At 28.9% G+C, this 14,048-nt stretch overlaps 1 protein-coding gene across 1 annotated transcript; it reads right to left on the reverse strand.

Moving 5' to 3' along the window:
- Positions 1-3,750: 3,750 nt before the first annotated feature.
- Positions 3,751-10,367, reverse strand: LOC123296298 (radial spoke head 10 homolog B-like). The gene is made up of 9 exons (XM_044877759.1): positions 10,169-10,367; positions 9,609-9,787; positions 9,369-9,539; positions 8,588-8,926; positions 7,810-7,951; positions 6,486-6,974; positions 5,666-5,989; positions 5,082-5,297; positions 3,751-4,070 (listed from the first exon to the last, which is right to left on the reverse strand). The coding sequence occupies exons 1-9, from the start codon at positions 10,365-10,367 to the stop codon at positions 3,751-3,753; spliced, it is 2,379 nt and encodes a 792-aa protein (XP_044733694.1).
- Between the last annotated feature and the right edge of the window lie 3,681 nt (positions 10,368-14,048).

A 14,048-nucleotide genomic window follows, 5' to 3' on the forward strand; every position in this document is an offset into this window, starting at 1 on the left:
TAAGGTTAGTATGATGTTTCTCAGGAAAAACTCCTTCGATTTGTTGCATGTGTTATAACACTATGAGAAATTGTGTAGTCAAAAATCAATTTTTTCTCGTTATGTCTGTCTATAAGCCAAGCGCCTCGATAGGGGATTGTATCAACTCATGATGACGGTGAGACGGAACATGCAAAAAAGCGCAGTCATCGCTTAAAGTGAGTTAGGTATATCTAGACAGATAATGTACGGAAAAAATGATCTTGATTACATGGATTTTTCGCCTGTGTTATAGCCTGTGATATTTTGGATTGGTTTCATTCTGGGGTAAGTCTACTTATAACTGGGTTGAAAAATTGCCTAATTTTTCTTTTTAAATTTTTTTTATTTTCTTTTTTAAATATATTATTTTAAATTTGTAAATTCGGTCTGCCCTAAATTCTGAGAAGCGACGTTGACTAACTAAGGTTAGTATGATGTTTCTCAGGAAGAACTCGTTCGATTTGTTGCATGTGTTATAATACTATGAGAAATTGTGTAGTCAAAAATCAATTTTTTCTCGTTATGTCTGTCTATAAGCCAAGCGCCTCGATAGGGGATTGTATCAACTCATGATGACGGTGAGACGGAACATGCAAAAAAGCGCAGTCATCGCTTAAAGTGAGTTAGGTATATCTAGACAGATAATGTACGGAAAAAATGATCTTGGTTACATGGATTTTTCGCCTGTGTTATAGCCTGTGATATTTTGGATTGGTTTCATTCTGGGGTAAGTCTACTTATAACTAGGTTGATATGGTTAATTCAAATGGACCTTCAGAAATATTTATGCATAAAGGTTATTGTAAATTAAGCAATTTTTATTTATTCCTTTTCTTTTTAAAATAATTGAATTTTTTCCCAGGTTTATGTTTTTTTTTATCTCTTTCTTATATTTTAGGAATACCTGTCCTGTAATTATCTTAAGTGATGTCAAATTTAGGCTGATAGTATTTGGGGATTGTGAATTTTTTTTTTTTAGGAATTGCGATAATGTTATCCAATTTGTCATGTTCCGGTCACGACAAATTGGATGATTATTTATCTTTTTCTTCTGTTTAAATGTAACCGGATGCACTTAAATAGAAGGAAAAGATCGTGGATTAGGCCTATAGGGGATACCACGTAAAAAAAAACGCGCTGATGTATCCTACCTCAATGGTAGTGTGGAAACGGATACAAATTTCTTTTATAATGATTTTCTTTTACAGTGAGAATTTTGGGTTACAAATGACAATCTTGGCTAAAAATGCAACGATCTGCCAAAATTTCAAGTATATCCATCGAATATAAATAATATCAACAAACATTTAAACAAACAACAGACTTAACAGCACACGTGAGTATTTGTTTTATGTTTCTTGTAAATAAGTCATCCAAAACAACATTTATCCAACTCAACAAGATTCAATGGTTTTCGTGATTCAATATTTTGTTTCATATAAATTATATTTGAAGTTGTCATAAAGTTTCAATGCCGGAAAATATAAAATTTGTAATAAAATTTGTGCTTTTTATTTCTTTATAAATTAATAATTTATTAATTGATCACTAGAAAATAAATATTGGCTTAGGATATCGATTCTAAGTGCTGTTAAATTAGTTGCAAATATTATTTTATTATTTTAACATTTGGACAACTTTTGCTTAAGCATTTTTCTGTATCTTGCGTTTTTTTTTTCTTTCGATTCAATGCAACAATGATATATTTTTCGTATTTCGTCGTATTTCCTCCGAAATCTTACAATTTTCGAAAGAATATTTTCAACCAATTTCCTAATTTAATGTGTTATGCTATCTCTTACATTTTTTAGGATTAAAATTGATTAATAAAGCAACCCCAAAAACTAGATTCAATCTGAACGAACTATTTTAGCCATAATAGATTAAAATGTTCTACCCTGTATATCCAGAATTCATGTTCCCAGAACATTTTTCCCAACTAGATTAATCAGTCCCTATATGCGTAAAATAGTATAAAATGCGAAATAAAAAACCTTATTTGTATCTTCGATTGTCAAGAAAGAAACAAGCTTTAAACATTTTATTATTTTTTTATTTAAAATTTGCACTGAATTCTTAAGATCGTGTTAAATCGATCTTTACCGATGTCATTCACAGGTAATTACAGTAAAATTGAGTTATAAAATACTTGATATTAAATAAAATGACTGGCAGAGTTGCAGTACATGTAATAAATTAAGGGCATTATTTAATACTTGAAACAAAATATGTAATTATGAATATCATGAATTTATAAATAGAAGCCGAGTCGAGCTGAGCCGGCATCAACCAAAATTATTTACTTTCACTCATAGCACGTCGATCGACCACCGTTGGCATTGTGCATGACTGTTCTACGGGGCAGAGGCATACTGGCGGTGTAATACGTATTGTTTTCAACAGTTAAACAATTTTTTAATTTTATTACAAGATAATTACTTTAATCTGATTACTAGACTCTTTTTTTTTATTTGTTTTCTTTCAAATTCAGTTTCTTTGTCGATATGTCCTAGATATCTTTCTTATTTATTCCAAATATTTTGATACTTTGATTTTTATCTTAATTAAATTTTTCTTGTGTAATTCAATGGCACGCCTCACATAGTTCAAGTATCTTACAAAAGTGATTCAAGACTCAAACAGACTTAATACTCTTTCTATTTTTTATCAGGGTAAGCTTTCATTTGGGAAAGTGGGATCTTAGATTAAAGCAATTCTGGGTAAAATGTAAACGCAATTGGCAACTGTCTATGCATGGTATTTCAACAATTAACTCAGTCAATTGTTTGTTTTCACTTGTTTTAGTATGCGTTAATTAAATTTTGAATACGCAGTATATCATCACATGCAATAAATAATTATTTGAGATTTAATTCGAGATATAAATAATGTTTTTCGTATTTTCATATTTCAAATGAAATACTTGATTCTTTCTTTCAAATTGTTTTGTAATCGCTTCTTAGTTATTTTGTCTATACCCAAATCAAAATACCTCCAGCAAAAAATTCCAAAAAAAATCAAACACAAATTAAGTTATAATACAGCATTTTTAAGCAGTATTTATATTTTTTACTTTGTTATAATGGTGCAATCAATGAATTAAAAATATAAAAAAAAATACATGAATATATTATTTCCCAATTTTGGGTAATTGTGACCCAAAAAATTAAAAAAATATGTTTTTATTTTTATAGTTATTTTATGAATAGCTGATATTACTAAAACTTATACAATAGCGATTTTGGACGATATTTCAAAAACTATTTACTGAGTATCATCCAATGAATTAAATTTTTATGTGTTTTAAGTCTAAGTTAACCCAGGGAATTTCATAATCAAAGACATAAAGTCATCAAAGTCTTTGATTATGAAATTCCCTGGGTTAACTTAGACTCAAAACACATAAAAATTTAATTCATTGGATGACTCAGTAAATAGTTTTTGAAATATCATCATATCAAGGTGCCGCCGAACATAATTTTTTCGAATTCATTTCAGTAAAAACATATTTTTGAACATACGAGAGCACTTTTCCAGAATAAAAACTCATTTTGCTTATAAACATTTTATTTATAAAAAATTATTCTTATTTTACATCGATGTTAAAAATATATCATATATTATGCATCGATAAATATTTCTCGGAGCGAGTGGAGGATTTTGGTATAAAAAACTGAGTAGACTATAACCTAGATGAAATCCGCTATAGGTATATAGAATATGTATAGATTAGAAACAAGATCGCCTTATCGATAATAATCTATCGGAATGTGAATATTTGTACATTAAAAGATTTAAGATGCGTTTACTTTTACATATATCGTAATAAATATGAAGACAACAGATAATTATTTCAAAATATTCTAAAAATGTTAATTCATAATCCAATTTAACGATATGTGATTGTTCTTCAATTAATGGACATACATAGATCATAATATTAATTAAATCATTCACCTTAAGTACTTGTAACATCTCAAAAAATATATGGCTCTCGCATATTGGCTCATACGTCAATCTGTTTATTGGGTCTTCTAAATTAGTTTCAACTATAAAAACAAATTAGATATTCCACTTTTTATTTTTAAATCAATCACATATTTATTTCTTTTTATGTATGTGCTTTATAAATGGAGAATACAAATCATGGACACTACACAAAAATACTAAACTTAAACGAGAGTAATTGACAAAAATATAGGCAGAAATTATAGCGTCGCTGGTGTTCCTTTTGTACCGAAGTGAATACATAGTATAATAAATAAGAATGAATTAATTATAGTATTATATTTGCCATATTGTTAGATTTATTTTTTATAAATAAAAATTAATTTAATGTCTGCAGGTTCAATAATCTTCTAAATTGATTTGAATCTTTATCATGGTGCAAGGTGCAAAAGGAACACTGCTGTCATCTGTTTTTGGCAGACATTTTATTACAAAGAGCAGAGTATCCTCGTGTAGTGTCCATGATACAAATGCTGTTTTAATCACTGCATACATCACTATATGGATTGGTTTGCAAAATAAGATAGAAAATGAGTCTGATTTCAGAGCGACATTTTTTATACTTTCTAATTGCTAAATTCATTCCAATATCAAGAATATAACGATTTTGAGTCTATGTTTAGTGGAGCAGCCAGATTTATGGCCATTTAATACAAATCAAACAGCAGGAAACTGAGCATCTGTCATTCATGGGCCTCAAAATTAGGTGCAGAAAGAAATAAAGTATTACCCAGGGTGTGAAAAAATAATGAAATGCATTATTATTTTGGTTTAATTTATGACTTGATATCGTAGTAAATTTGATGAGATTATATTTTTTTAACCTACTGACTTAAATAAAATTTTTTCTATGTTCTTGCTGTTTGCTCTGGATCGACCAAATTTACACCTGATTAACTGGTGTACCTATACGATTAAACCGCGCTCTATCTATGTGCCAAACCAAAAAAGCAAATCAGGATATAACGATGACTTAAAGAAACTTGATCTTGTGTATTTCGGACATTAAATACAAAAATGGTATTAAATAGATTATCAAAAAAAAATGTTACCTGGTTTATATTCTATATAGGTTCCAAAATTTACGGTATTTTTTCCATTGTAATGCATTGAATCGTCTAATTTTAAATCTTTAAATCTCGAATATTTTACGGTTGCACTCAACAGTCTTTTCAAAAACTTTCTAATTGATAAAGGTTCACCCACATCTTGATAATGCTTATACATTGCAGTCAAGGGTACAATATCAAGGTATTTAAACAGAAACCCTACAAACAAATCAATAAAAACATTATGCTGTAAGTTTAACGCTATACAAGTTATATTAACGTTACAAAAATTTACAAAGACGCGCATTATTGTCTAAGTTTGAACTATGGTCTTATTTCAAAATATCGTGGTTTTAGGACTTTATACTGGTGGAGACTGTAGATCTACAATCAAGAACTATCAATTCTATAATTTCGAAAATTTTGAGTGAAACCTAATGATGTATGTGAATTTCTTTGTACTACCATAACTTCTAAATGATTGAAAAAATTTGGATGTTCGTTTTTTGCCAGGGTAATCGTGTTTTTTAATTTTTTTAATTATTGATTTTTTGCATAGGCATTAATTGCATATATATAAAACTTACCATTATTTTTAAATGCAAATGGATAAATATCTAGTTCTAACAGTTTAGTAAAAGTAAAAGCAATAGAATCAGGAACACCTTTCCCACCTTCTAATGGATATGAATATAAGCTCCATGCAACGCAAAATAGACTATGAAGAAATTGCCAAAAATATATTCTTTCAAATGGATGGTGGATGGTTTCCAATAATATGTTATCGCATGCATATAATAATTTATCAATTTTCACTAAAGACATTTTCTTATTAATGTTACAATCGCGATAAAACTGCCACAAACTTAGCCGTATCATAATGCATGGACGCCGTGTAATTGTTACGCAACCTATGGCAGAATTAAATTAGGTAATTTATGTTTAGGTGTAAAATGCTGATGAACATCTTATAAGTCTAGGGCTCTTAACAACTTTTTCCTCTACGAAAATTATAATGACCGAGATTTCTCAGTCAGGAAGAATGCAAAATTTTAATTTCAGAAGATAATAAATAAAAAAAGGTCATTTTGAACCAAATTCGGCAAAGGAAGGTATCCGTCTGACACACGAAAAATTGCAATCTTTAAGGCGTCGGGCAACGGACATTTCGTCGTTGTTATTTCGAATATCAGACGAAATGAAATGTCCTCTTCAATAAAATTCCATCAAATATAATCTTGTCGCGCAATACAAAAAAATCCAGACCTCCTGAAAGAGAAGTCCTTGACATTAAAAATTTTCGTAGAGGAAAAGTGATCTGCCATGACCTTGCAACAACCATAGGAATTTCGAGATGTTCTGAAATGACTATCACATACTACGCGTTGTAGTTGGCATAACACTAACCGGTACGACTATAGTAATTATAAATTTTCCATAAAATCAATAAATTCTGTTTAATAGTTTTCTCAAAACATTGAAGTTTATGTGATTCTAAATTACTTTGAATCTTTTCTCCATCTTTCGGATATGGAAATAACTGTTTATAAGCCTTTTTTAGGTGATATGTAAAATCAATTTCATACATTGGCACATGTATTGGAATTTCAATTGTTTTTGCACATTGAAAATATAATAAACCATGATGTTTTGTTGTTTCGTAAACACGTTTCGGTGCAGCAAAAGAATTTTCTGATATTACTGAATTACGTGTGTTCATGAAAGTGGCATATAAATCATTACTTGCTAAATGTATCGGTTTATCATTAAAGAATAACGGTTTCCCATCAATTACACGACCATTTCCACAAATAATTTTACCATCACCATGTTTTAAATTTGATCTGAATTGACCATAGTAAAGTCCACAATTTATAAAACCAAATTCTAATTTACCTAATCAATTAAAATCAAATTGAATTATTTAAAAAAATACGTTTATAAGAACAAGTTTTTATTGTACTAAAAAGTATAAAATAATTGTTCTCATAAGTCATTCATACATGAGTAAAAGCTGGACGTACTCAGTTTAAAATATCAAAAATTATTCCGAGTGCCTTTAGTTTTTACAATAATCATGCAGGAGTGACTCAGGTGACTCAGAAGAAAAATTATTTTCTACTTTTTTGTACAGTAAAAGCTTACCCCTAAAAATGATTTTTTATTTACAAATGCAAAATTTCAGTTCAATCGGAAACCGAAAATTGGGTCAAATTTAACTTATTAAATTTTATTACCAAACAACGGGCAAATGAAACTAAATAAAAGCTTATAAAATAGGCTTATATAGACCGTGAGTCCACAATGAAACGAAATATCTATGATTCATTTTCTTGGGCTTTTTGATAATTGATAAAGGAACGCTTATTTAAGCAGAAAATTCAGGTTGAACAGTCAATTTTATAAAAATCGAGTTTTTCAATAATTTTGACAACACAATGCGCTAATAAAATAGCAGGAAGTAGCAGCTATCGAAAGGTCTGTAATAAGCTCGTGCTATTTGTTATATTAAAAGTTCGTACCACGATGTTCATTTACGGAACGCTTTCTCTTTGAAAAACCTTAAATTCGCAATAAAAAAAGATCGACATAAAAACTTCCTATCTTAAAAGTTGAACCAAAAAATACACATGTACAAAATTTCATTGAAATCGGTTGATTGGTTTCGGAGCTTAGCGTAAACAAACATTGTGAGGCGGGATTTTTATATATTTGTTATATAAGATAATACCTATGCCATCACGAAGTCCATGTTTCCAGTTACCACGGTAAACATTCTCTATCGGAAAGTAGAAATTCATACTTTTTACAGCATTCCAAACGTATTCACCATAATCGTGCATTTCACCATTTAACCAATTTCCTTTGTAGCACTGAAATATGGAACAATTTTCTTTTAACAATCATTACATTTCCTAGTTGTTACAGCATTATAAAATAAGGTATAGAATAAGGTCTTTAGCTGTAGTTCCGTGGAATGTGAGCATTTATATTCGATTTTGGTTAGGAATAGCTAATAATTCATTCATTGGTATAATAAAAGATCGTATCAAATAAACGACTACCACAAACCCATGAAGTCAATTTAATTTTTTTTCCGTTTTTTTTTTTTGGTGGTATTCCAAAGTACAAACAGGAAATGATTAAGAAACTGCATTTCTCAGTATTTCAATCAACTTCAAATAATCACTAACTTCGTGAAAATTTAATAAAATATTAATTTAATTCAGATAAAGTCGCAAGTTGTGCAAATTATTACTCTTATGAAAGTAGGTTGGAGGAAATGTGCTATTGCAAGATGCATCATTTCTCCATTTCTCAAGTTGGAACTTGCTATCGAAAACCTGGCAATTTTGCAATTCGTGCAATACATTATCATTTCTTCCGACTGTCGCACACACGCATCAGTGGTTTCTGCTTTTAATTTTAGCATCGAGTGTATATAAATTAAATAATTCAATATTTCTTAATATTGTAGAGTTGATTGTTTCAGAGAAAATATTGCTAACATCATTATTCGGCCAACATAAAATTCCAAAACCATTACGCTGATGAAATGACCATCTCCCAAAATAATGGCAACCATTTGGATATAATAATTCACCTTCTCCTTCACGATAATTTCTACTCCATTCACCATCATAAAAAGTATTGTCTGAATACAGCAAAAAACCTTTTCCGTGTCTTTCACCCCAACTCCATTCTCCGTGGTATACAATGGGTGAAAATGCTAAATAAAATGTTCCAAAACCATGACGAAATCCTTCAGTAAATTGACCTTGATACCAACTCAAATCTGGCCAAATCATTATTCCTTCGCCATTTATTCTGCTATTCCGAAATTTACCCTAAATACATACGACTTATTATATAATATCCCCAAAACTATCGCATTAGAAGAAAACAGTGATATAGAGATTATCGTCCGTAATTACGAGACTTTCTCAATTTAGTTTTAGTCAAATTGAATTATTAAAATTTAAATTTTGTGTTTTAGAATTCGAAACTTAAAATTGGAAGAAAATTTGCTTAGTATAAAAAGTTTCAATTTGATATCATAATGTTATTCGAAGGATTCTCAATTACAAAAACTAATTAACGAATCTCTTTAACGGTAACTGTAAAAGAAATTAGAATTTGACATTATATTTCATTTTACTCTTTTAAATACTAAGATTTTGGTACACTCCATGTATGTAGAAAGAGCTGACACGGTAGAGAGATGAATGAAGATCAAAGATTTATAATCGGGCAAGGTCAGTCAGTAATTGCCACAAAAATAATGCACACCTTATAACTTGAACCATCAGACCATCGGTAAATACCATAGCCATCGAAATTCAAACCCTTAAATTTACCAACATAAGTATTTCCATTTCGAAATTTTATAAAACAACCATTGGAATTTTTCCAGCTAACTTCACTAATATGACTACTATCCATGTATCTTTCTTCAAAGGGCTTTAAAATAAACACAATCAAAATTATTTTTGAAAATACTAAGAAAATTTGTGAACTGTATTAATTTACCAACGAATTAAGAGTATGAAGAGTGCTTTTGCTAGCAAGAGGGAGAGATTCAGAAGATAAAAAGGAAGATGCTGAAAGGGATGAGAGCAGATGACTCGGAGTTGCATTTCTTTTTCTAGATTTAGATGGTTCCAATTCACTCATTTCACTAGTAACTTCAGTTGCAGCATATCTGAAACCTTTCAAAAAATTAGAATTAATTTTTTTATGAATTATATTGAAAATAATTAGTAGATAGGTATAGGTTGGATCAATTTAATCGATTTTGAAAAATGTATAACTTGGGCACTTAATCAAGAAAATTATTTTGAATCATGATTCGAGTGTCCGGTATATGAAAATAGCGATTTTAATTTTCGTGTTTGACGATTGATTTTACTATACTATCGATATTGAGATACTATCGATATGTATCTTTAGGGAAAATTAAATAAAAATTTCTTATTTAATCCCTTAAATATTCTTAAAAGTAACGATGCTTGTTACATATTGATATCAATGTCCGATTTTGGACTAAATAGTCTTTATCGTAAACATCAAATTTGCAATAACTAACTCACCATTTTTATCTGGTACGGCTTCAGTTTCTTCAGCTTTCTCGGTCACAAACATGAGGTTTCCATCACTTTCAAACGGTGTAAAATTCCAACTTTCAGCTGCATATGGTAACATACTCATTAGAAAATACTCAACCAGCTCATCTCTTACACTCTGATTTTTATTCGCTTTACTGGTTTGTTTAAATATATCTTGCCACATAATTCACAATTAAATTATAACAATCAATACATAAAAATAATGTATCGAAGAAAAATATAACGATACTAGCGAATAATAGCAAAGTCAAACAGCCAAATTTTAGAAAGAGCACAAAATGTAAAAAAAAAATTCAAAAAAGTTGTTTATTTTTCTAAGCCATAAACATCGTTACTATGGATTTCAATGTAGAAGGAAAGGATCAAAGGTCCACTTCTCGATTTAACTAAACTTACCTTAGTCAAGTGTGAATCCAGAAAATTTTTTTGGCGAAAGCTATATAAACTTTTATAAGATTTTTCGAGTAATTATCGCCTTTTATACATGATTTAGGCGACACCTCAGGAACTACACTGTAGGGCTCTGTAGGGTAATTTTAACCCAAGAAATACAAAAATCGTTCATTTAACGATTGGTACTTTTAGAAATATAAGCTAAAATCCTGTACGAAAAGTGTTTGTGAATAAATGCAGGGAGAAGGTTATTAATTAGGTAAGGTTAACAATTAAAACAAAAGTTTAATGTAATGGAATTTAATTTATTTTTATTTTTGTTTGATTTTTTAATTAATTTGTGATGCAAAATGAAATGTTTTGTTTTTAATTACAACGATTGTTTGCATGATAAAATAACAGCCATAAATATTTTTTATGTTACAATATAAATATAGATGCCAAATTTTAAGGCACGCCCACATCTGAATAAAATCTGAACGAAGCTTTATAATGCCTGATCATGCTGACGTTTAAACACTTTATTTGAGAAATCAAATTTATGCCACATAATGAAATTCTTAAATTTAGAAATTATGGTAGAACATGCGATCAATACACTATAGACTCTCACTAGTCTGGCACATAAAAGATCAGACGTGTGTTATATAATCGAAATCGTCAGATTACTGGAAAGTTACAAAAATTAAAACTATTTCTTATGAACAACCATACTGATAATCTTGGCAATACACCTTTTATTTTATAAGTCGTACATGAAAAGTCACATTTAGATTAATCAATAAAACTTAAAATTTATTATCTTAAATTTAATTGAATAATCACGAATTTAGCATCTATATCAACAGTACTTGTACACAGGTAATTTATAGGTTAACTATTTCTTAAAATACGAGCTAAAAGTTTATACACAGAGTATTTTGTATAAAAAATAACGCCTTTATAAATCAGGAACATAAACCGTTTTTTAACCCGTAACTCTGTACACCCCGGCGGAAAAGAGCGGTGTTATAAGTTTGATCGCTATGTTTGAAAGGTGATTTGAAAAATCGGTTTACTTTAGAGCAGAGTTACAAGAAAAAATGAGAATTTGTCCATAGTTTTATTAATTTGGTAAATTTAACTTGTCTGGTATTTTAAATGATTACCGACAATAAAACAAATAACAGTGCGGAAAAGTAAATTTAGTCCAGAAAATTTACTTTCCCGAACTTTTATTTGTTTTATTTCCGGTAACTATTTAAAATACCAGAAAGGTTTTCATTGTTGTCCGCGAATGTATTACTTTTCCCAATAAATACATAAACTACTATTATTTTCTTATTGTTGAATAAAATTCATGCATTTTCTTCTCAAAACTATTGAAAATTTAATATATTTTGAAACATTAATTGTGATAATTTATAACACTCTCTCTACATCAGACGATGTCACAAAATGATGTAGTAAATGAGAAATAGTTATCCATTTTTATTAGCCTTGTACAATAACGTTTTTAATTATTTGTCGTTGGGGTTTTTGACACAATAATGGAGACAAGTAGCACGAAATATAAAAAGAGTAGATTTAAATCCCATCTCTGATTTAAAAAGATAAAACAAGTTTAAATAAATTATTAAAAAATTAACAAAAGATCGTTGCTCCCTCTCCTTTCTCAAGCGTTATTTTTAAATAACGTTTAAAATTTGTTAATTATATAATTTATAAATATAAAGTAATCTCATTTTGATTTTAAGATTTAAATATTTCAAAATGTTTCAAAGATAAACATATAAAATTTAATAGAGTTTATTTAATAATGATCCTAAATTAGACGAAAAACTTAGTGACGAAGAACTTAGCTTTTACTTCGAAAGATAAAGCCATCAAAAAATTATTTATTATCGAAAAAATATCATAAATAAGTTTAAATACAACAGTTTTTATAGATGTTCTCTAAATACTGAAGACATCATTAAGAAGTAACAGCAACTGTAAAGATTCAAATTAAACTATTTTTAAAATATATTCTCCTGATATTAATTTAAGAACTTTTGATTTTTTTCAAGGGGTACAGGATAGCCACAGGTTCCGATAGCCATGGGAGCGGAATTCCGAACGGGTTGAGCTAGTATATATTGATTTTTAATCGGAAAAAGTGTCTTTTATTTTTAAAAATGCTTCAAAATTATGTCAAACAACCCACAAAATGGCAAAACACATATCAAATTATCGATTTTATTTTTGTTTAAATGTATTTTTTTTCATGGCATCAAAATTCGTATAAAAATTTTTATAATATATTATTAATTAATTTACAATATATATTGCTTAAATATCTGTTTTTTGTATACTATTGTTGCAAATTTTATTTATTTATTTAAGTATTTACAAATTTTTTAATAATTAAACAGGCAGTCAGCTTCAACGGGCGCTTAATAATAATGAATCATTTGTTTTTTAATAGGGTTTATCGATAAAGACCGTAAAATGGTAACATTCTGTCTCGTAAAATGCAGAAAAACATCAATTTTGATTACAATTAGAAAAATTTCCTGGTTTCCCTGTGTCTATGATATAGAGAAAATTAGTTTTCTATTTTTCAAAAAATTTACGATTTTATCGGCATTGCTGTTTATGAAATCTAGCACTAGAAAACGGTATCCATATGGGTTGCTAGTGGGAAAAAGTATGCAATAATGGCCTGATTTTCAGAGGAAACTTGACAATATTTTGTCAAGTTTAAAACTTTTCTTCCAATCGAAAACACGAAAATGAAGTCTAGATAAAATATTAGCATTAGGTCAGCGAATGGTCAAGTAACTTCCACGTAGAAACTTTAGAAATTTTTCCACATTCTAGTCAACACTTTGAATACTTCTGTCTAGAGCAAAAACGAGAAAAAGAGGCAATCAAAACTATCTCACTATCTTACGGTCTAAAATTAAAAAATAAAATAATTATTTAACATGAAAATAATTCAAACCGATCGATGTTGTTTTAAAGCACCCATATCAGCATCAATTATTTTACAAAATCAATTTGCGAGGTTCTATCCCACATTTTTTTTTCGTAATTTTGATATTTACATAAAAGGGATCGATTTTTATAATTAAGATTTTAAAACGTTTGTTTTTTTCTGTAATTTGCTATTTTCTGATTGTACAATCGTGAAAAATATGTGAAATTCGTGACAGTAAATAAGAAGCTCGGTGATTAGGAGAGATCAATACTGATAAAAATTTTTGAGCCAAAGTAGTAGTCAGATTGAAATACAGCTTGTTCAGTAAGATGTTAAAGTCTGAATATCTTTGTTTAACATCAATGTGTTAAACAAAGATAGTCAAGTACGTAAGGTAGGTAACATCTTACCGAACAATCCTGTATAAAATAATACTTTCAGATTTTTATCTATCAAAAGCGAAGTCCAAGGTTACATACACTTTAAAAAGTTTTATGAAATTTTTAGGAA

The sequence above is a fragment of the Chrysoperla carnea genome, chromosome 3 (genome assembly GCF_905475395.1).
Source record: "Chrysoperla carnea chromosome 3, inChrCarn1.1, whole genome shotgun sequence".
Classification (NCBI taxonomy): Eukaryota; Metazoa; Arthropoda; class Insecta; order Neuroptera; family Chrysopidae; genus Chrysoperla; species Chrysoperla carnea.